Source organism: Enhydra lutris, unplaced genomic scaffold (genome assembly GCF_002288905.1).
Source record: "Enhydra lutris kenyoni isolate GAN:26980312 unplaced genomic scaffold, ASM228890v2 scaffoldscaffold58, whole genome shotgun sequence".
Classification (NCBI taxonomy): Eukaryota; Metazoa; Chordata; class Mammalia; order Carnivora; family Mustelidae; genus Enhydra; species Enhydra lutris.
The window spans coordinates 4,972,286-4,996,747 of record NW_019154142.1 but is presented as its reverse complement, the minus strand read 5'-3'; the positions used below and the strand labels follow the sequence as shown (position 1 = coordinate 4,996,747).

General features: G+C 39.2%; 1 protein-coding gene across 1 annotated transcript in view; it reads left to right on the top strand.

Moving 5' to 3' along the window:
* LOC111158282 (ribosome production factor 2 homolog) overlaps positions 1-24,462 on the top strand; it is a 43,216-nt gene that overhangs the window by 3,699 nt on the left and 15,055 nt on the right. Inside the window, exons 3-7 of the mRNA XM_022520214.1 lie at positions 1,371-1,408; positions 6,517-6,556; positions 10,721-10,802; positions 11,647-11,723; positions 17,607-17,706. Coding sequence (XP_022375922.1) covers positions 1,371-1,408; positions 6,517-6,556; positions 10,721-10,802; positions 11,647-11,723; positions 17,607-17,706 — 337 coding nt within the window. The remainder of the gene's footprint in view (positions 1-1,370; positions 1,409-6,516; positions 6,557-10,720; positions 10,803-11,646; positions 11,724-17,606; positions 17,707-24,462) is intronic.

The following is a 24,462-nucleotide window of genomic DNA, read 5'->3' as shown; positions in this document are numbered from 1 at the left end:
AGATACCTACTTGGTGGTTGAATATTTAGGCCCTAAATATAGCAGATAGTTTCTTTGAGTTAAATCAACTAAGTAATTGAATAGATTTTTAAATTTGACTAAACTCTCTATGCTTGCTTGTTAAATACAGTAGTTCAGATATGTAAATGTCTAAAAGATGCTCATCTAGGGCGCCTGGGTGGCTCAGTGGGTTAAAGCCTCTGCCTTCCGCTCGGGTCATGATCCCAGGGTCCTGGGATCAAGCCCTGCATCGGGCTCTCTGCTCAGCAGGGAGCCTGCTTCTTCCTCTCTCTCTGCCTGCCTCTCTGCCTACCTCTCTGCCTACTTGTGATTTCTGTCTGTCAAATAAATAAAATCTTAAAAAAAAAAAAAAACTTTAAAAGATGCTCATCCTTTCTGTCTCAGTGTCATTGTGTTGGTAGGATCCTGGCCCTGTATTTAAGTAAGCTCTAAGAATAGCACAATATTACAGGTAATTGCGGTAGTTTAATATTTATATTGATGATTCCTGAGTTGTCACTGTGGTCATGTGCATTACACCAAGGCAGGGAAACATTTGGTCAAGAATTATTAAAAGTTTTAGTACTGAAGGGGTACCTGGCTGGCTCCCTCGCAAGACATTCACGAGTTTGAGTCCCACTTTGGCTGTAGAGATTAATAAAGCAAATAAATAAACTTTAAAAAAAGTTTTAGTACTTAAAAAGTTAGGTTTTATTGCTGAATTTCCTTTGTTCATCAGCTCTGATTGTTGATGAGTGATTATTTTTCTTTTCATTGTTTTCCTCATTTACCTCTTCCCCTAATGCAAGGGAAGGCCTTAGATCTTTGTTATTCCTTATGGTACAGCAGAACTAACCATATAGGGAACAAGTGATTATTAGTGAATGAGTGGAAAGAACTAAAAAATAAATGAAAAGAGGATCGAATGACAGGCATTTTTTAAAGGGCTGTGTTTAAACTGCCGACTAGAATTCTGATATTACAGGCATTCTTTCTCCGTTCTCTTATCTCCAGACAGCATTATTTCAACTCTGTCAGCCTTTTCTGATAGGATTTATTTTTATGTTTTCTTTCTACTCTCAAATAGTTTGGAATCAGTAGACTCTAAAGAAATGAAAGGAATCCTATACGTTGGATAGATTTTTGAAAGGGCCTAGAAACTTTAGATTAAGAAAGTCCAGTCTAAGTTAGGTTATTGAACTTATGTTGCAGGTTTTAGTAGGTGATTAAAAGGGAGCCAGGCAGGAGACATCAGAATAGGATTCAGGGACCAGGTAATCTTGTGTAATGATGGATACAATGCAGTTTAATTTTTCCATCTGCTTTTCAGAATGTAATTTGTTTTGAAAGCTATAAATTATGTTTTACAGTATGCCCTGAAAAAACCGTATGGCGTTCTGTATAAAAAGTAAGTAATGACTTGTTTTATTTTGACTTACATTGTTCTATTATAAAAGTAACAAACAATTACATTATGGGAAATTTAGAAAAGTATTTTGTTTAAAAAACATGACAGTTCCTTACATATATATAGCTATTAGTATTTTTAAAATTTATTTTTTTCCTCTGTGTTTTCGTTTGTATTGAATACTCACATAGTTGTAATTTTAGCATATATGTATTATTTTGAAGTAATTATGGACTTAGAGAAGAGTTGCAGAAATTTGTAGATTTTTCATAACCTTCACCCAGTTTCTCTTAATGTTGCATCATACATAACCATAGTATAGTTACCAAAAGTAAGAGATTAACATTGGTACAATAATGTTAACTGGACTGTAGACGTGATTTGATTGTACCAGTTTTTCCAGTAATATCCTTTTTCTCTTCCAGGATCCTACATTGCATTTAGTTGTCATGTCTCCGTACTCTCCCATTTGTGACAGTTCCCCAGTCTTTCCTTTTTTGATGACTTTGACACTTTCGATGAGTACTTGTTAATTATTTTGTAAATGTCTCTCACTTTGGATTTGTTGTCAGTTTCTCATGAGTAGATTGAGACTTACGCATTTTTGGCTGGAATATCACAAAAGTGATGTGCTTTTCTCCATAAATCATACCAGGGAGTACAGGATGTATTAATGCTGGGAGCATTAACCTCAGTTAAAGTGGTGTCTCCTTGGTTTCTCCACTATAAATTTACTGTTTTTCCTTTTGTAATTAATAAATATTTGGAGGAAATACTTTGAGACTCTGCAAAGATTATGCAGATAGTCCTCTTTCTCCTTACACTTTACTTACTCATTTTGGCACCCATCAATGGATTTGTCTACAGATTTGATTACTCTGGTGTTCTGCTGGTGGTTTCTATCTTCCTCATTCCTTCTTCATTTATTAATTGGAATTTTGTGAGGAAAATCTCTCTCTCTTCCTCTGTTGAATTGCTCATTTATGTTAGTGTGGACTTACAGATATTTATTATATTCTTTGGACTTAAAAATCCAATGCTATCATTATTTTGTTGCTCAAATTCTGCCTTTGGCCACTGGGGTCTCTTTCAGGTTGGTACCTGTGCTTTTTCAGCATGTGTTTGAGTACTTCCTTTCTGGCGCCACAGGATGCCTCATGCTCATCTTTTATTTTTCCTTACAACAGCCCTGGAATCAGCCCCTTCTGTATGGAGCCCTGTTTCCATATATTGGAGACATACATTGGATAATTTAGAAACAAAGATCTGGGCACTAAGTATGCTCTGTTGCTATGGGAGTGTCATTGTCTCTAGATCCCTTCAGCAGACAGAGCTTAAGACATGTATTACGCATATTAACCTATGCATGCGTGCACATCTAAATTTATATATTTTAAAGACCCTCAGTTATTATCGATACTAAAAATCATGCGTTCATACTGATACTTCCAGTTCCAGCCCAGTCCACAGACCTCATTCCAGCCTTTCTTCTTTACTCACTTCCTTACTTGTAACTTTTCTGTTCTGGACTCAAGAAACCTGGCTTTCGTTATTGATAGTATACATATTTATTTAATTGTGTGATTCTAATACATACATAGTTGCAGAATTTCTCATCCTATAAGAAACAAATTAACTAGAGTTCAGAATGTGTGTGTAATTTTTCTGTCTTTAGCTTTAGAATATCCAGTTCAAATACTGGTTCCCGGGCACCTGGGTGGCTCAGTGGGTTAAGCCGCTGCCTTCGGCTCAGATCGTGGTCTCAGGGTCCTGGGATCGAGCCCTGCATCGGGCTCTCTGCTCAGCAGGGAGCCTGCTTCCTCCTCTCTCTCTGCCTGCCTCTCTGACTGCTTGTGATCTCTCTCTGTCAAATAAATAAAATTTAAAAAAACAAAAAAAAAAAAAAACAAATACTGGTTCCCAATCTAATACAGGTTTGTTTTTTTTCTGCCTCTTTAATGTGATTGTTACTCCTTCAAACGACAATTAGGGTTGTTTATTACAGTTTGTATTCTGTTTTGGGTTTTTCTCCACATCCTGGTGGTGGTTTTAATTTACGTGTGTAAAATTTACTCTTTGTGGTGTACAGTTTTGTGGGTTTTGAGAAATGCATTGAATTGTGTCTGGCACTACAGTTCGTGATACAGGTAGTTCCATCATTGTGAACCTTTGTGCAGTGTGCGCTTGTAGTCCACCCCTCCCCTACCCCTTTGACCAATGAACTGCTTTTCGTACTTAAAGTTTTTCCTTTTTCTGAATGTCACATAAATGGAATCATACAACAGGTAGCCCTTGGAGTCTGTTTTCTTTCATTAGCAAAATACCTAAAAATTTTCTGTGTTGTTGCTATACATTAAATTTTATATCAAGCCTTTCTCATATTATAAATGTTTTTCTATTGATAGGTGATCCTTTAGATATTATTTTCATGGCTAGTATAATGCCTATTAAATGGTTATATTAAAACTTACTTGTAACTTAATTTGGGGGAATTTAGGTTTTCCTTTTTTGCTGTTATAAATAATGCCAAAATGGCCATTTTACACAAATGAATTATCCTTTTTTTTTTTTTTTAAAGATTTTATTTATTTGCCAGAGAGAGAGAGAGCACGTGGGAGCAGAGGCAGACAGTGTCAGGCAGAGGCAGAGGGAGAAGCAGGCTCCCCGCTGAGCAAGGAGCCCGATGCGGAACTTGATCCTAGGACCCTGGGATCATGACCTGAGCTGAAGGCAGCTGCCTAACCAACTGAGCCACCCAGGCGTCCCATGAATTATCCTTTTGAATTAGTTCTTAAATGAGATTCCTCCTCTCAGTAGTGCATATTAATTACATTGCTTTTTGAAAAGATTGTCCTTTTGGCAGAGTGTAATATACAAGTTCCATGGACCATTACCTTCTTTGGTTTATATTTTTAAGAAGTGAAAATCATTCTTTGTTTAATTTGAATTTTCTGTGTTTCCAACAGGCCATATTTGCTTATTTGTGAATTACAGTTAGCTATTAACCATAAATGCTGCAATAATTTTTCTTGTTCTGTTTGCCTTGCATCATTAAAAGTAATATTCTTTTTTTTTTTTACTGACTATGAAGGTAGTACGTATTTCTCTTAGATAATCCGGATAATGGATAATGGAGTAAATAATCACTATGTACATTCTGACATATTTTTCCCCTGTATGTATATGTATATTTTTTGAGTATAGTTGACACACAATGTTACATTAGTTCCAAGTGTAAAACATAGTGATTTGACAAGTCTGTACAGTATGCTCTGCTTACTAGAACTGTAGCTATTTGCTGTCACTATTATGATACTGACTATATTCCTTATATTGTATCTTTTATTCCCGTTCCATAATGGGAAGCCTGTATCTCCCACTCCCCTTCACCCATTTTCACGCACATTTCACATTTTCACATTTATTTTATTCTTTTTTTTTTTTTTTAAGATTTATTTATTTTAAAAATAAGTGTGTGGGGGCGCCTGGGTGGCTCAGCGGGTTAAAGCCTCTGCCTTCAGCTCAGGTCATGATCCCAGGGTCCTGGGATCAAGCCCCACATCGGGCTCTCTGCTCAGCAGGGAGCCTGCTTCCCTTCCTCTCTCTGCCTGCCTCTCTGCCTGCCTGTGATCTCTCTCTGTCAAATAAATAAATAAAATCTTTAATAAAAAAAAAAATAAGTGTGTGAAGGGGGGAGGAGCAGAGGGGGAGAGAGAGAATCCTCAGACTCCCCATTGAGCATAGAGCGGGAGGTGGGGCTTAATTCCAGGACCCTGAGATCATGATCTGAGCCAAAATCCAGAGTGGGCTGTTCAACCAACAGAGCCACCCAGGAGTCCCTATTCTTTAAGCAAAATTGAGATCATGTTGTATATAGATTTTGGTTCATAAAAATTATGAGCTATTTTATAGAAACTTCATTTACATAATTAGAAATCAGAAATTATAAGTGAAAATATAAACACTCTTCCTAGAACAACCCTCTCTCATTAGTTTCTTACATATTTTACCAGAATTTGTTTATGCATATTTAAACAAAGACAAATATTTATTTGTATTTCTTTCCCTTTTGCATGAAAGATAGCATGTTTTGGGCACCTGGGTGGCTCAGTGGGTTAAGCCTCTGCCTTCGGCTCAGGTCATGATCTCAGGGTCCTGGGATTGAGCCCTGTGTCGAGCTCTCTGCTCAGCAGGGAGCCTTCTTCCCCCTCCCCCTCTGCCTGCCTCTCTGCCTATTTGTGATCTCTCTCTCTCTGTCAAATAAATAAATAAAATCTTAAAAAAAAAAAAAAAAGATGGCATGTTTTGCCCACTGCTTCTCCAGCTCTACTACTAATGTTCCTAATCCAGTGCACCATTTTTTTCTTTCCCTTCTGGATTATTGCAATAGCTTCTTACTAACTCTTTTCAGTTTCGCCATACTATATTATATTCTTACATAGTGCACAGAGTAGTCCTTTAAAAAGAGAATTTGAGTCCAGTGTTACCACTCCTGCCTGAAACTCTTCAGTTCTTCCCATTACTCTGTTAATATCTACATTACTTACCTTGAACAACAAGGCCCTACATAATCTGGGCCATGTCCTCTTCGTTGACCTCATGCCCCACCATTTTCCCTTTGCACACTAAGCTTCAGTGACACTTGACTTCTTTCCATTTCTTGAATAGTTTAAGCTTGTTTCCATCTCAGGATCTTTGTTTATTCTGTTCCTTCTTCCTTGAATACTCTTAGCCTCAGAATTTTTCAATGACTTATTCATTATCTCAGCTCAAATAGTCATTTTCTACTCTTCATACTAATAGAATACCCTATTTTATTTTCATCACTGCATTTATTATTGAAATTTTTATTTTCCCACTAGAATGTGGGCTCCATGAAAGCAAGGAAAGCAAGGATCTTGATTGTTTTCTAGGATCCTTAGCTCTTACAACAGTGCCTGGCTCATAATAGGCACTAAATATATATTTGAATGAATGACTATCCCTCCAGCTTTATTTTTGATTATCTGAATATAAAGTTATCCTTATTTAATATATTACTTAATTGTTATGGGTGGATTGCTATTAAGATTGTTAAAATTAAGGTCACCTTTTAAAAATATTCTTAGGAAAAACATTACAAGACCATTTGAGGATCAGACGTCATTGGTGAGTACAAGAATCTTTTTTTTTCTTTTTAGTTTATTTAGAGAGAGAGCGTGCATGCAGGGAGGGGAGGGGCAAAGGGAGAAGGAGAGAGAATCTTAAGCAGACTCCATACAGACTCAGACCCTGAGATCACTACCTCAGCTGAAACTAAGAATCTGTTACTTAACTGACTGTGCCACCCAGGCACCCCAATAATCTTTCTGATTTAAGAGAATGTAAATGATTACTCAGACTAATTGTACTCTTTGAGTACTTCTAATCTGTGATGTTTCTGAATTAGAAACCATCCTATATGAGGGAATTTTAATGTGAAGTAGAAGGGAAATAAGACATTTATTTATTATTTTGAAATAAGAACCTTTATGTTTTCAAAATATAACTATAGATCTTGTATCTCACTATGACCAGTATCATTCACTGCTTGCAAGTATATTGACAGAATTTTTAAAAGCTGAATTATATTTTATATGCATAATTAATAGATTATCAAGAGGAAGCTTGTTATGTCTCTATTTTTTTAAATTTTATTTATTTATTTATTTATTTAAAAAATTTATTTATTTGACAGATCAAAACTAGGCAGAGAGGCAGGCGCGGGGGGGGGGGGGGGCGTGGTAAGCAGGCTCCCCGCTGAGCAGAAAGCCCGATGTGGGGCTCAATCCAAAGACCCTGAGATCATGACCTGAGCTGAAGGCAGAGGCTTTAGCCCACTAAGCCACCCAGTCGCCCCTATAAGTCTTCTTATAAAGCATGTTTGATTTTTAAAAATCCGACTTCTTTCTTTGAGTAATTTTAGAACAAGGAATGCTACCTGAATTGTTTCTAACAATTGTCAGTTGCTTTACTAATCAAATCCCTATTTGAGTGTATTGGCAACTAAACTAAATGAAAAAGGCTAGTGAATGAAATCAGAAGATAAAGGATGGTATTTAGTAATTGGAGAATGTTGAATGGACTTTGGGTATGTGATGGTATATATATATTTTTTTTTCTAAAGAAAATCTTAAGAGAATAAGTGGTTTAAACTAAATCAACTTAAAAAGGGGCATCTGGTGGCTCAATTGTTAATCCTCTGCCTTCGGCTCTGGTCATGATCCCAGCATCCTGGGATCAAGTCCTGCATTGGGCTCCCTGCTTGGTGGGAAGCCTGCTTTCCTTCTCCTAGTCCTCCTGCTTGTGTTCCCTCTCTCACTGTGTCTCTCTCTGTCAAATAAATTAATAAAATCTTTAATAAATAAATAGATAAATAAATTGACTTTAAAAAACTCAGAATGGGGGTTGCCTGGCTGGCTCAGTCAGTATAGTATGTGGCTCTTGATCTCTGGGTTTTGAGTTTAAGCACCACCTTGGGTGTAGACCTTATTTAAAAAAAAAAAAAAAAAAGATTAAAAGATACTGAAAAAAAAAAATTGGAATGGAATTATGTTCTCTTGAGGGGAACACCAGTACTTGTTTTTCCCTTTTAGTTAGTGAATTTATTTTTTAAAGATTTATTTATTTTAGAGTGAAAGAGAACATGCGTGTCTGTGCACATGAGCAGCGGGGAAAGAGCAGAGGGAGATGGAGAGAATCCCTAAGCAGATTCCCCGCTAACTGAGTGGTGCCCAACACGGGGCTTGATCCTGGAATCCTGAGATCATGATCTGAGGTGAAATCAAGACCCAGATGCTTAACTCTCTGAGCCACCCAGCTCTCTTAGTGAATTAATTAATTAATTATCAAAAAGATTTTATTTATTTATTTATTTGACAGAGATCACAAGCAGGCAGACAGGCAGGCAGAGAGATGGGGGGAAAGCAGGCTCCCCACTGAGCAGAGAGCCCGATGGGGGGCTGGATCCCAGGACCCTGAGATCATGACCTGAGCTGAAGGCAGAGGCTTAACCCACTGAGCCACCCAGGCGCCCCTCTCAGTGAATTTAAAAGAAAGAACTTTTCAATAGAATTTCAGTAATTAATTAGAAGACTAAAATTGACTTCTCCTAATGTAGCAACTAACTGCATTGAAGATTATAACATATTTAGAAAAATCAATATTTAGTGTTTTTAAAAACTGTTTGTTAAAGATTTTATTTGAGAGAGAGAGAGAGGGAGAGGGAGATAGTGTGAGTAGGGGGAGGGGCAGGGGGAGAAGCAGACTCCCCACTGAGCAAGGAGCCTGATGCAGTGCTTGATCCCAGGACTCTGGGATCATGACCTGAGCTAAAGGCAGACACTTAACCAACTGAGCCACCCAGGTACCCCTTTAAAAATTTTTTTAAAAAAGATTTTATTTGAGAAGGAGAGAGAGAACAATGAGTGAGGTGGGGGGAAGGAGCCAAGGGAGGAACAAGACTCCTCATTGAGCAGGGAGCCTGATGTGGAGTCCAACCCCAGGACCCTGGGACTATGACCTGATCCGAAGGCAAATGCTTAACCAACTGAGCCACCCAGGCATCCCTCTGTACTTCTTTTTCAATCCTATTTTGATATGATGGTTTTTCTTACGCTTGATATTGTGCCTTTCCTCTCTTGGATATTCCACCTCCAGAGACAAGAGATATTTCATTGGATGTGAAAATCTCAGACTAGTAGAGCTCAAAATGGCTGTGGAAACAGTGGCCAAGTTGGAAATGTGGTTGAATTCCTCCTCCTGACTATGTATCCTTCCAGTAGGACTTTTTTTTTTTTTTTTTCCAAGCACATTTCTTATACTATAATTTTGGAACTGTGCATTAGAACAAGAGTTAGCAAATATACCTCCTGTAGGTTAAATCCCTGTTTCTGTGAGACCCATAAACTAAGAATGATTTTTGTATTTTTATTTTTTTTAATTTTAAAATTAAAAAAAAAAAAAGATTTTACTTATTTATTCCTGAGAGACAGAGAGGCAGAGGCAAATGTGGGACTCGATCGCAGGACCCTGGAATCATGATCTGAGCTGAAGGCAGACGGTTAATCGACTAAGCCACTCAGGCACCCTGATTTTGTATTTTTAAAGGATTTCTTTCTTTTTTTTTTTTTTTAAAGTTTCTTTATAAAAGGCCTAAAAATAGTTACTCTATGGCCTTTTGCAGATAATTTGACTATGCTTGCTTTAGAATTTTAACAAAAGGTAGACTTTTTATGTAGAACAACAATAGAGATGAGTACTATATATGTGTGAAAGGTAGTTTATGGATAGCTTTGGGGTGTTAGTCATAGTAAGAGAATGTAAAAAAAAAACATTTTAAGAAAGCATTTTCATTTCTTTGGACACTTAAAAAAAATTTTTTTTTTTTTAAAGTAGGCTCCGTGCTCACATTCTGCAGAGCACAGAGTTCAACAAAGGGCTTGATCCCACAACCATGAGATCATGACCTGAGCTGAAATCAAGAATTGGAGGCTTAGAGGTCCCTGGGTGACTCAGTTGGTTAAGCGGCTGCTGCCTTTGGCTCAGGTCTTGATCTCAGGGTCCTGGGATTGAGTCCGGAGTTGAGCTCTGCTCTCAGCAGGGAGTCTGCTTCTCCCTCTCCTTCCCCGCCTGGCCCATACTTGTGCACGTGCTCTCTCTCTCAAATCTTTAAAAAAACAGTTGTGGGCTTAACCAACTGAGCCACCCAGATGGCCCTATTCATATGTATTTTAAATGGATGGTAAGATGTACCATTGATGGTAGCAGTAATGTCTAGTGAATAAAGGCCTTTGTTCAGTAAATGAAATACTCAGTGTGCTGTTCCAAAACTGCATAGCTGAGAATAAATACTCTCATTTTATTTAGTAATCTAAACTTCAGCATGTTTTTAGTCTTTTTTTTTTTTTTTTTTTAAAGATTTTCTTTATTTGACAGAGAGACAGCAAGAGAGGGAACACAAGCAGGGGGAGTGGGAGAGTGAGACACAGGCTTCCTGCTGAGCAGGGAGCCGGATGTGGGGCTCGATCCTAGGACCCTGGGACCGTGACCTGAGCTGAAGGTAGATGCTTAATGACTGAGCCACCCAAGCAGCCAGCACATTTTAGTCCTGAACTTATTTCTTTTCCTTAGGTACACCCAAATCAGAAAATTGTAGTAAAAAGCTAGAAATAAAGTCCCTTTCTCTCTGCTTATTCCTATCTAGTTCATTAAGTATTCATTACTTTTTTTAAAGTTCAGATTCTTAAAGTGCTTATATTAATGCATTAATTAGAGGTTTTTTTGGTTTTACAGGAATTCTTTTCAAAGAAGTCAGATTGCTCTTTATTTATGTTTGGCTCCCATAATAAGAAGCGGCCAAATAATCTAGTAATAGGTAAATACCATTTACTTATTTTTTTCTTTTTTAAGATTTTTATTTATTTATTTGAGTGAGGGAGTGAGCAAGAAGGAGGGAGGGAGAGAGAGAGTGAGAAGGAGGAGGAGCAAAGGGAGGGGCAAAGGGAGAGGGAGAAGTAGACTCCCCACCCAGCGGGGACCCTGATCCTAGGCCTCCAGGATCATGACCCGAGCACAAGGCAGATGCTTAACCATCTGAGCCACCCAGGCGCCCCAGTCAGTTACTGTCTAATATTGTTATTTACAGAGTCAGTTTTGTGACTCAGGTTAATTGATGGTGTTGAGGATTCAGGAGTATCAAGTAAGCTCTAAGCTAGTTTTTTAAAAAATTTTCCTTGTGATTTTGAATAAACCTTTTTATCTACCAGATTGAAGGTAAACAATAGGCATGTAAATATCACTTTACCTAAAGTTGCAGATATTTTCCTAATGTAAAATTCATGTACCTTAAATCAGTGTTAGAGAAGAAAAACACAAAGTAGCATACCTACCACATAAGTGAACCCTTCCCTGGTAAGTATTGCACTTGGTCTAGCATGGTCACTGGTGTAGGCAAGTCCTTTTCCTTCTGTGAGCCTTTATTTCCTCTTATATAAAATAAGGGAGTTTGGCTAAATTTCCAAGATTCTTCCAGGGCCAGGATTGCAACAATCTGTTCCAGGTAGAGTTGAAAGTTTAAGAAAGAGGGGACATGTTTGGTGGGGTATGAGAGGAAAAAAGAGGCAGAGACTAACACTTTGAACGTGCAGATTAAGTGGGTACATACAAGATGGCTGTTTGGGAAAAATAAATACTTAAAAGAAAATGTATTTTCCTTCTAGGTCGTATGTATGACTATCATGTGCTGGATATGATTGAATTGGGTATCGAGAAATTTGTCTCTCTGAAAGATATTAAGGTAAGATACTAAGCATAAAGATAAAAGGTATTTTGGGGGTGCCTGGGTGGCTCAGTGGGTTAAGCCTCTGTCTTTGGCTCAGGTCATGATCCCAGAGTCCTGGGTTCGAGCCCCACATCGGGCTCTCTGCTCGGCGGGGATCCTACTTCCCTTTCTCTGTCTGCCTGCCTCTCTGTCTACTTGTGATCTCTGTCTGTCAAATAAATAAAATCTTCAAAAAAAGAAAAAAAAAGGCATTTTGTAATATTGCTCTTGGGCAATAGTGACATCTTGTGGTGAAGAGTACTGTTACAGTTTTGTAGTTTAAAGAGAAAGAACTTTATTTTTATCCTGGTGTTCTCTGAGATAAAAGCAAATTTTACTTTACTTTAAAAAGAAGTTGTACCACATATAACACAAAGGTGGATCTTCTGGCAGTTAGACTACAGAGTGATTATTAACTCTTGTCTGGGCCCATAGTTTAAATGCTATCCTCTCCCTCTGAATTGTCATAGCACCTATTTTATGGAACCTCAGAAATACCAAGAGTTTGCTTTCTTTCTTTCTTTCTTTTTAAAGATTTTATTTATTTGAGAGAGAGGGTGAGTGAGAGAGAGCACAAGTGGGGATTGGGGGAGAGGCAGAGGGAGAAGCAGGCTCCCCGCTGAGCAAGGAGCCCAATGTGGGGCTTGATCCCAGGACCCTGGGATCATGACCTGATCGGAAGGCAGATTTTTTTTTTTTTTTTTTTAATTTATTTGACAGACAGATCACAAGTAGGCAGAGAGAGAGAGGAGGAGGAGGCAGGCTCCCTGCTGAGCAGAAAGCCTGAATGCGGGACTCAATCCCAGGACCCTGGGATCATGACCTGGGCCGAAGGCAGAGGCTTTAACCACTGGCGCCCCGGAAGGCAGATTTTTAACTGACTGAGCCACCCAGGCACCTCAGTATCAGAGTTTTCAAAGTGAACCCCGTTCTAAACCTAGGATGCTCTAGGTGACCCTACAGCGTTTAGGCTGCTGGCCACCAAAATGCTGGTTCAGCCCTTCCCTTCAGGACTTTCATCTTTGTGTCTCCTTTGTTTGAATGGGATTCTAAAATAGGAAGGCAAGAAAACTGTCCTAATTCAGTTCTTGTGTCCAGATTGGGCTTCTTCTCCTTCAGAATTCTGTTTCTGGCTTAATCTGTTCCATCAAATATTCCATCAAATAGTTATTTTATTTAGACTTCATGGCTACCCTGTGTAATCCTGAAATTACTTTCTCTGTTGTGTAGAGTTGGAGAGCAAGATCCAGAGGGACTTTATTGGTGATCTGGAGTCATACATATAGTAAATAGTATAATCAAACATTGAAAGAATCATATTGAAGTTTGTAATGGACAGTTACATAATTGTTCTTAGTTTATGGGTCTTTGAGAGTCACCAGTGGTATAGTTGAAAGAATTGTAAAATATATGACGTGCCTTCCAAGTTTTGTGTGGGTTTGAAAAAGGCTCTTACCAGATCCGGACTTAGCTACAGTAGCTTCCCTGGGTACTGGGTACAAGGTAGAACAGTGGCCCGAGACTGGATTTCGAGGCAGAACATTTGGCTTGCGGCTTGTGTTGGCCATTTAGATGGCTTGTAATGGGACAAGTCTTGACCTTCACTTACAGTCAAGTATTAAACAGATATAACAATATCGGGGGCACCTGGATGGCTTATTCAGTCAGTGTTTGACTCTTGATTTCTGCTCAGGTCATGATCCGAGGATTGTGAGATCAAGCCTTGTTGGCTTCTGTGCTCAGCAGGGAGTTAGCTTGAGATCCTTTCCCTCTGCCTCTCACCCTGCTCTTACTCTCTCCCTCTCTAAAATACATACATAAATCTTTAAAAAATTAAATAGGTATAACAGTATCAAATGAGGTAATATGTGAAAGTGCTAATCAGTGAAGATAGTATTTTGGAGGGTGTTTGGGGAAGTGTATAAACTGTGGTGCTTTATTATGGTGGAAGCGATCATTTTATTTCAGTTTGTCTTTGCAACGCATGAACCTTTGGAGATGAGCAGCATATCCCCATCTCACCTTTATCACTGCTGCTGCTTGGTCACCTCTTAGTGGGTGTGCGCACTGGCTGATGCGAGCATGCCAACTCCTTCACTCTTTGCATTTTACTTTCTAAGCAAAGAAATTCTTCTGTTACTGTGTAGCTTCTATACCAGACCAGAAAATTATTATTGTGAGATCGTTCCTAACAAGAACCATTTAAAAATTAAATACTCAATTTTCACTCATGGAGCATATCCATAACTGTAAAAGTCACTAATTGATGATGATGATCTGCTTACATTGGTAGTTCCTACATAGACTATTTTTTTTAAGTTTTTAAAAAAAATATTTATTTGAGAGACAGAACATGAACAGGGGAGAGGGGAAGAGGGAGAGGGAGAAGCAGGCTCTCTGCTGATCAGGGAGCTGGATTCAGAGCTCAGTCCCAGGACCCCAGGATCGTAACCTGAGCCGAAGGCAGACACTCATCTGAGATTGAGCCCCCTAGGTGCCCACCTATACCGGGACTATTAGCCAGACCTTCACTTTTACCTCATTATTCCATTATAACCTTCTATTTTTAGTTTGTTTTGGAATTGCATGTTTTTTATACTTTTCATATTTATTTCATTTTTATGTCTACCTTTTTATTTTTAAGATCTTTTCAACAGTATTTCTTTTTTTACTTGCCTTATCCTTCTGTTTACTCTCAAGCAACAGGTGATTCGATTCTACCAGGAAATTGAGTGACTGTTCTAGGACTCTATTTTCTAAGATGTGGCCAAACTTCTAGGGATGGTTATTTTACATAACATAAGCCTTAATGAATGAGATGATAAAATTTAAGGCTAGTTGGTTTTATTTTAGATAGGGTAAGATACATTCCAGGTGCCAGGGGATATTTTATTTGGGAATTTTATGTGTGATTTATAAGAATTACTTCCCTTTTTTCACTTTGTTTAAAAAAAAACAAAACTTAATTCAGGGGCCCCTGGCTGGCACAGTAGGTTAAGCGTCCAACCCTTGGTTTCAGTTCAGGTCATGATCTCTGATGGTCCTAAGATGGAGCCCCGCATGGGGCTCCGTACTCAGTGAAGAGTTTGCTAAAGCTTTTCCCTCCCTCTGCCCCTCCCTGGGGTCGTGCTCTTCCTCTCTCTCTCTCAAATAAATATGTCTTTTTTTTTTTTTAAAGATTTTATTTATTTGTCAGAGAGAGAGGGAGAGAGAGCGAGTGCAGGCAGACAGAATGGCAGGCAGAGGCAGAGGGAGAAGCAGGCTCCCCGCTGAGCAAGGACCCCGATGTGGGACTCGATCCCAGGACGCTGGGATCATGACCTGAGCCAAAGGCAGCTGCTTAACCAACTGAGCCACCCAGGTGTCCCTCAAATAAATGTCTTAAGAAAAGTAATAATTCAGAAGATTAGTTCAAGGATGTCACATAATTATGATGTTTTTAGTATATTATAATCATAGTACTTATATAATGTTTTGAATTTTTATGCATTTCACACTATTCAAATAAAGCTCATGTGTTATAGTTTCTTCTTGCTCTGGGTTTTCACATTGTGAAAACTATCAGCAATCTAAATGTTAAGTACTGTTTCATATAACTTTGTGAGACAGAGAGAGAGCACAAGCAGGGGCAAGGGGCAGAGGGAGAGGGAGAAGCAGGCTCTCCATGAGCAGGGAGCCCGATGGGGGGCTCAGTCCTAGGACCCTGGGATCATGACCCAAATGGAAGGTAGATGCTTAACCAACTGAGCCACCCAGGTGCCCCCTCATTCAGTTACATTTTTATGATGTGTATACTGGGTCATGACTTATCATGATATTTTTTATTACTATGCATTGTGGTCAGGATGTCACATCACTTTCTCCTACCTTCTGTATACTTAAACGACCCCATAGACATAGAGGTCAGCACAGACAGAAGGTGGAAGAGTCATTGGGTCTGGTAGGTTTGTTCAGGCCCTCGATCACACAGACAGATCTTAGGCACACCTCCTAAGGATAGACAGTTAAGATTCAGAGTTTGGAAACAGAGTGTCAACAAAAGTGGTCATGGTGAACAGGGAAGCAACAGGTGACCTCTGGTCCTGGGGCAGAGGATGTTTGTTTTCTTGTCTGTTTGTTTGTTTGTTTATTTCTAGATTTGTACAGTTCTTGACTGGAACCAGAGTGGTGGTGCTAGAATAAATGGAAAGCTCAGACTTAACACCTGTTTGCCTTCAGAAATTAATCATTCAGTTAAAGAATTTTTTCTTAATTAGATTTTTTTCTTCTTTTATTCTGGTGGCTTTTTTTTTTTTTTTTAAGATTTTATTTATTTATTTGACAGAGATCACAAACAAGCAGAGAGGCAGGCAGAGAGAGAGAGGGGGAAGCAGGCTCCCCACTGAGCAGAGAGCCCAATGCAGGGCTCGATCCCAGGACCCTGAGATCATGACCTGAGTGGAAGGCAGAGGCTTAACCCACTGAGCCACCCAGGTGCCCTATTCTGGTGGCTTTTAAAGGTTCTTATTATTCATATCATGTTCTTCTTTGTATTAAAAAAAAATCCAAAAGTGGACAAAATACTTTTATAGTAAGAGCTCCAATCATTCTGGTGAGGTTTCCTCATACTTTCTGTAGCTTGTATGAAATTCTGTTTCTTCCCATTTGAATGTTTAGTTGGTAGTTTAGATTAGTTTTCATTTAAAATACTGTTTATTAAAGTTTTTTAAAATTTATTTGAGAAAGCAAGTGAGAGAGAGAGAGCACATACACACATGCACCAAGAGGGGGGCAAAAGGAGAGGACCCCAGGATCCTGACTGAAGGCATCACTGAAGAGACTGAGCTGTCCAGGCACCCCTAAAAATACTGTTTTTTATGTGGTACAGTAGGAAAGGCACAGTGGTAGTAAATAATTCAAAGAAATTAACTTTGTTTAGACTCTGAGATGCTGTTGATTAAAGGGCTATGTATGTTTTGCAGCAATTTTAGCTTTTTTTTTTATTCTTTGACTAGAATAATGTTAAAAAGTAGCTTGCATCATTCTTTGACTGCTTATTAATTTGAAAATGTGAGGGAATGAAGCAAAAAACTATAGTTTAAAAGTTGCAACTGGGGGCGCCTGGGTGGCTCAGTGGGTTAGGCCTCTGCCTTCAGCTCAGGTCATGATCTCAGGGTCCTGGGATTGAGCCCTGCATCGGGCTCTCTGCTCTGCAGGGAGCCTGCTTCCTCCTCTCTCTCTCTCTGCTTGCCTCTCTGCCTACTTGTGATTTCTCTCTGTCAAAAAAATAAATAAAATCTTTAAAAAAATAAAAAAAAAAGTTGCAACTGTAGTTTTTAGTTTTTAGGGTTTTTTTTAAAGATTTTATTTATTTATTTAACAGAGATCACAAGTAGGCAGAGAGGCAGGCAGAGAGAGAGAGGGAGGGGGAAGCAGGTTTCCTCCTGAGCAGAGAGCCTGATGCAGGGCTCGATCCCAGGACCCTAAGATTATGACCTGAGCCGAAGGCAAAGGCTTAACCCACTGAGCCACCCAGGCACCCCATAGATTTTTTTAAAAATATATTTTATTTATGAGAAAGACACAGGGATCATGAGTAGGGGGGGAGGGGTAGAGGGAGAAGCAGACTCCCCACTGAGCAGGGAGCCTGATGTGGGGCTCCATCCCAGCCCCCTGGGATTGTGACCTGAGTTAAAGGCAGATGCTTAACCGACTGAGCCACCCAGGTACCCCACGTCTTTAGATTTTACCAGTATCAGAGTTTTGGGACAGTCAAAATATGAAAACTAATCTATGTAAGTATTGACTGCTGTAAAATCAGCTTATAAACAGTTGAGAATTGATAATTATATCATTATAATTTTTTTTTCCATTTCATAGAATAGTAAATGTCCTGAGGGAACAAAACCCATGTTAATATTTGCTGGTGATGATTTTGATGTAACAGAAGACTACAGAAGGCTAAAAAGTCTTCTTATTGGTAAGCATTTTAATACTTACTATCCTCAGGGTAGCTGAGGTGGGCAATCTAGGACGTCATTGGTGACACTTGGCCACTTCACTGTAGGTACACAGCTTTTTCTTTTTGATCTTTCTTTTTTCCGTCCTTTTCATTTTTTTATTCCCCACTAGCAGGGGAGAGGTTAAGGATGCTCTATTGCATAAATCATTATAATTTTTTGATGCTATAGTAACTTCTGTATCAGCCTATTTATAAAGTATTTTATAAATTATAAAAGGCTTATACCCATTTCCTGTCATTATGGCATCATTAAATTTAGAAAATTGAAAAGTTTAATTTTCAAGGTTGTTACACCTTGGGGCGCCTGGGTGGCTCAGTGGGTTAAGCCTCTGCCTTCGGCTTGGGTCATGATCTCAGGGTCCTGGGATCAAGCCCTGCATCAGGCTCTCTGCTCAGCAGGGAGCCTGCTTCCCCCTCTCTGCCTGCTGCTCTGCCTACTTGTGATCTCTCTCTCTCTGTCAAATAAATAAAATCTTTAAAAAAAAAGTGTTTACACCTCATCCACTTTGAACTCAAAAACCTCTATTAATTTTTCTTAGGCTGGTATGCAAGGCTTTTTACACTATAACCCCTTATAATTTGGCTTATTTGTTTTTTATCTCTTCCAATTTTCCTCCTTTTTCCATTAAAAAAGTGGTTTATTGAAAATATATTGTGCACATTCCTATTGTCTTTTCTGATTTCATTCTTATTTACCTAGTTTCTTTCGTTCTTGCAAATTTCAGATCAAGTTTCTTTCTGAGGAAACCTTTAGTGACTTCCCAGCTCCTTTGATCTCATTTTCATTGTCATCCTAAAGTGCCAGGCATGTACTAGGTACTTCATATGTATTTATTCTCAGGACCTTGTAAAGTTGTCTTACAAATGACTCATTCTTAGTGAAGTATATCAGTTCCTAATGATTTATGTAATGACTACTTCTTTTCCTGTGTGTTCAAGAGTTACCTTCTTAAAACTCAGTGTACAGTTATTGTCATTATCTGGGATTGACATTAAATTTACCTATTTTAAATCACTTTCTCGGGGCACCTGGGTGGCTCAATGGGTTAAAGCCTCTGCCTTCGGCTCAGGTCATGATCCCAGGGTCCTGGGATCGAGCCCCGCATCGGGCTCTCTGCTCAGCAGGGAGGCTGCCTCCTTCTTTCTCTCTCTGCCTGCCTCTGTCTACTTGTGATCTCTGTCTGTCAAATAAATAAGTAAAATCTTAAAAAAAAAAAAAAAAGGAAAAAAAAATTTTTCTTTTAAATAATAAATCACTTCCCCCACCCCTTTTTTTTAAAGATTTTATTTATTTACTTGATAGACAGAGATCATAAGTAGGCAGAGAGGCAGGCAGAGAGAGAGGAAGGGAAGCAGGCCCCCCGCCGAGCAGAGAGCCCGATGCAGGCCTCCACCCCAGGACTCAGGTCATGATCTCAGGTCCCTGGGATCGAGCCCCACATTGGGCTCTCTGCTCGGTGGGGGGCGGGAAGCAGGCTCCCCGCTGAGCAGAGAGCCCGATGTGGGGCTCAATCCCATGACACTGAGACCATGACCTGAGCCGAAGGCAGAGGCCCCAACCTACTGAGCCACCCAGCACCCCTTTCTTCCCTTTTCTGAAAAGCTGGCATTATTGTTCTAATTTCTTTAAAAAAATTTTTTTTTTTTTTTAAAGATCTCATTTAGTTATTTGACGGACAGAGATCACAAGTAGACAGAGAGGCAGGCAGAGAGAGAGAGGAAGGGAAGCAGGTACCCCGCCGAGCAGAGAGCCCGATGTGGGGCTCGATCCCAGGACCCTGAGACCATGACCTGAGCCGAAGGCAGCGGCTTAACCCACTGAGCCACCCAGGCGCCCCTCTTTTTAAAATTTTTTTTAAGATTTTATTTATTAGAGAGAGCATGAGATGGGGGAGGGTTAGAGGGGGAAGCAGACTCCCCACTGAGTAGGGAGCCAGTGCAGGGCTACGTAACCAACTGAGCCACTCAGGTGACCCTTCCTGCACCATTCTTTTTTTTTTTAATTTTTTTTTTTTTAAGATTTTATTTATTTATTTGACAGAGAGAGATCACAAGTAGACAGAGAGGCAGGCAGAGAGAGAGAGAGAGAGAGGGAAGCAAGCTCCCTGCTGAGCAGAGAGCCTGATGCGGGACTCAATCCCAGGACCCCAAGATCATGACCTGAGCCAAAGGCAGCGGCTTAACCCACTGAGCCACCCAGGCGCCCTTCCTGCACCATTCTTAACAAGCTTTGCTTTAGTTTTTTAGTTGCCCTTCTTTTGGATTTTTTTTTTTTAATTTTTAATTAATTAATTAATTTATTTTTTAAAAGATTTTATTTATTTATTTGTCAGAGAGAGAGAGAGCGAGCGAGCACAGGCAGACAGAGGCAGAGGGAGAAGCAGGCTCCCCACAGAACAAGGAGCCCGATGCGGGACTCGATCCCAGGACGCTGGGATCATGACCTGAGCTGAAGGCAGCTGCTTAACCAACTGAGCCACCCAGGCGTCCCTCTTTTGGATTTTTATATACTTTGCCCTAGATCACTTTTGGAAGTTGATGGAGTATATGTTATAAGTAAATAAATAGTAAATAAGAGATACATATATTATATATTAAGATATATTTTATTTATAATTATTATATATTAGTATTATATAATTATATATAATTATATTAGATATAATAATATAAATAATAATTTATTCAAATCTGAGCCAGTGGAGTGCCTGGGTGGCTCAGTGAGTTAAGCGCCTGACTCTCGGTTTAAGCTCGGGTCATGATCTCAGAGTCTTGGTATTGAGCCCTGTGTTGGGCTCTGTGCTCAGCTGGGTGTCTGCCTGAGGATTTTGTCTCTCCCTCTGCTCCTCCGACTTGTGTTCTTTCTCTCTCTAAAATAAATAACTCTTAAAAAACAAAACAAAAATAAATCTGAGCCAACTGAAAAACATTTGTGGGCAGACACATTGCTTTCATTTTTCCTTGTGATTATTCGTGATTATTTATGGGCTTATTGTTGGGATTGCAATTTCCAAAACTTTTCATTTCTCTTTTTAGTAATGGCTATTTTGGGAGCACTTGGCTGGGTTATTTGCAGTAGAGCATCAGACTCTTGATCTCAGGGTCATGAGTTCAAGCCCCATGTTGAATGTAGGAATTACTTTTTAAAAAATGACTATTTTTTAGGGGCGCCTGTGTGGCTTAGTCAGTTAAGTGGCTGCCTTCAGCTCTAGTTGTGATCCTGGGGTCCTGGGATCGAGCCCCGTGTCAGGCTTCCTGCTCAGTGGGGAGCCTGCTTCTCCTTCTCCCTCTGCTTGCCTCTCTGCCTACTTGTACTCTCTCTCTGTCAAATATATAAATAAAATCTTTTTTAAAAATGGCTATTTTTTAAAGAATTAAGTACCGCTGTTACCTGTTCAGTTCTTACTAGAGCTCTTGAGTTTAGTGATATTCCATTTTACAGGTGAAATGGAAGCTTAGAGAAGTTAAGAGCTATTAAGTAGGTGAGCCAAAATGAAACCAAAGGCTGAGCTTTTACGCATCTGCCATCCATCAGGGCCATGCTGAACAATTGACTTGTTGCAGTCTTTGCTATGGGTTCTTACCTGAATTTTTCATGAATTAAAAAAAAAAAGAAATTCAGGGGCACTTGGGTAGCTCAGTGGGTTAAGCCTCTGCCTTCGGCTCAGGTCATGATCCCAGAGTCCTGGGATTGAGCCCCACATCAGGTTCTTTGCTCCACGGGGAGCCTGCTTCCTCCTCTCTCTCTGCCTGCCTTTCTGCCTACTTGTGAGCTTTGTCTGTCAAATAAATAAATAAAATCTTTAAAAATTTCATGAAAGACAATGACTAACATTTTCCTTCTTTCAATATTACACACCCCAAAATTTCAAGGGTGGTTTTTAGCCAAGATTTCTTGTTCTTGTACTCCATTGGCCCAGGTTTTCTACCTTTTTTTGGTTCTTCTGTATAATTATTAATCATCAGTATATATTTATTGAAACAGAGAAGGCTTTCATTTGGTTTTAAGTGTTTTGTTTTTTTTTTTTAAAGTGGTTTTCATAAAGCTTTATTATTTCATGCTTCCACTAGATGGCAGGAATAACCACATAATGCAGTGGTGAGGGGAAGGGAGTGAAAACCAAAAAGGAATCTCAGGAAGAAAGGTGGAGGAATGAAGTGAGATTATCAGGCCCCAAGGGAAGTTGAGTTTTTAACATAAATATAAAGTAAGACCAGCTGCACACTCCTTGGTGTATGTTTTGTGTTCATATGAAATAAAGTAGAACAGTAGGGAAAGAGAATTTTATCAAGGGCTGCTTCCTTTTAGGAAGGGTTTTTTTTGTTTTTTTTTTTGTTTGTTTGTTTTGTTTTGTTTTTGTTTTTCTTGGTAATTGGCCAGAAAGAAAAGTTAACATAATAACTTCTGTGTTTTTATGCCAGGTACCCATTTTGTTCATTCTGAATTTTGCTTCTTTTTTGCTTTCTTTCCTTTTTTTTTTTTTTTTTTTTTAAGATTTTTTTTTTGTTTTGTTTATTTATTTGTCAGAGAGAGAGAGAGAGAGCAAGCACAGGCAGACAGAGTGGCAGGCAGAGGCAGAGGGAGAAGCAGGCTCCCCGCCGAGCAAGGAGCCCGATGCGGGACTCGATCCCAGGACGCTGGGACCACGACCTGAGCCGAAGGCAGCCGCTCAACCAACTGAGCCACCCAGGCGTCCCTAGATTTGAGTTATTCTTAGTGGCCTTGCTTTTCTTTATAGAAAATCAGTAAAGATCTATTTTTAGATTTAATGTATCCTAATTTTTATGGTTCCTTTTTAATATTACTATTTCTTACATACAAAGATGATAGTAAATCAAGTAATAAGTTAGTTTTATTAAATGTTCCTTTAAAGTCTGTCTTAAAATTTAACTCCTTAAATGGGTTACTTTTTCTTACTCTTTCTCTTTATCAGCCATCATTTAAATTTTTTTAACCTTTTTCATTTCCTAATTCTTAACTCCACTTGAAAAATATATATTGATGAAGACAACTGCCATTGTTTAGGTCCGGTAATCTGCAGCCTTACAAAGGCAATCATATTAGTTTATTTGGACTGGTATAAAAAATAGCATACACTGGGTGGCTTAAAAACAGAACTTTATTTTCTCCCAGTTGTGGCTGAAAGTCCAAGATCAGAATTTCTGATGAGGACTCTTACTGCCTTTTGCCAAGTGCTCACCTGGCTTTTCCTTCATGTCTGTGCGTGGGAGGAAGGGAAGAATGGAGGGTGTCAGCTTTGTATAGTCTCTTAAGGACACTATCCTGTGGGACCAGAACCCCAACCTTACGACCTGCCTCATTGAGCCTTAATTTCTTCCTTAGAGACCCAAATACAGCTTCATTAGGGGTTAGGACTTTAACATCTGAATTTGGCAGGGATTGGGGGGTAGAAGGGGAAAACATTCAGTTTATTATGGTAATAGTACGAGTTCAGTTAATTCATTTGTCCAGAGTAAAGAGCTAGTAAGTGGTAGAATCAGGATCTGATCTGTTCTCTTAACTCCAGGTCCCTTGATCTTTCCCATCAACACCCTGGTCAGCCTTCTATGCCCTTTCTCAGTATATTTATTCATGGACATAGCCATGTTTGAGGCCTTATTTTTACTTGGAATTGATCCATTGAATAAAGGTCCAAGCTGAGGCTTTCCTTCTGACCATAACCAATTTAACTTCTACCTCATATACCCCCTTATATTTAACCAGGCTTTTCATCTATATCCTTACTCCTTAATGTCTCTCTTTATCTCAGCCATCATTCTTGCCCATTTTAGGGTCAGTCTTTTTGGTAGTGTGAGTTTCGACACATTTTAATTCATTGCCCCTTTGATGTTTCAGACTCCTCTTATACCTTCATTGCTCCATTCCTGGTATCAGTTGTTTCTCTAAGGAGCCCTGAACTTTTTTAAATTGAGAAATTATTTTAGAAATTATAGTCTGGGTGCTAGGAATTGTTTCATGGTTGGCCATTGTTTGTAGGCTTTTTTAGTGAACAAAACTTTGAAATTTGTTCAGATAAAATGTATCCTGAGTTCATACTGAAACTTCTAATTCACATTTAGGACATTAGGATCTTAACTTCATTGACTTCACATATGAATCTTCTTTCATCCATGACAAAAATACGGGTTCTCCATAATCCAAACAATTATGTGTTTATTTTATACTGTACTAACCATACAGTAGTCTCAGAATAAAATACCAGTGTTACTACTGATAATATGAATATTGAGTGCATTGAAAGTTTTGTGGTTTTGTCTATAAAATATACCCTGTTGAGAATATGGTCGGGGAACCTGGGTGGCTCAGTAGGTTAAACCTTTGATTGTTGATTTTGATTTTGACTTGGGTCATGGTCTTGGGGTCATGAACTTGAGCTCTGCGTTGAGTACGGAGCCTGCTTTGGATTCTCTCTTTGCCTCCCCTCCCTGCCCCCACTCTTGCTCTTGCTATCCCTTAAAAAAAGAAAAGAAAAAGAATATGTGGTCAACTCACTCTGTGTGTGTGTGTGTGTGTTTTATGATAGATTTGTTTGTTTATTTATTTATTTATAGACCACAAGCATGGGGCGGGGGAGAGGGAGAGAGGATCTCAAGCAGACTTCACTAGTGTGGAGTCCAGCTTGGGGCTCCCAGGACCCTGAGATCATGACCTGAACAGAAATTAAGAGTCAAATGCTAAACTGACTGAGCCAC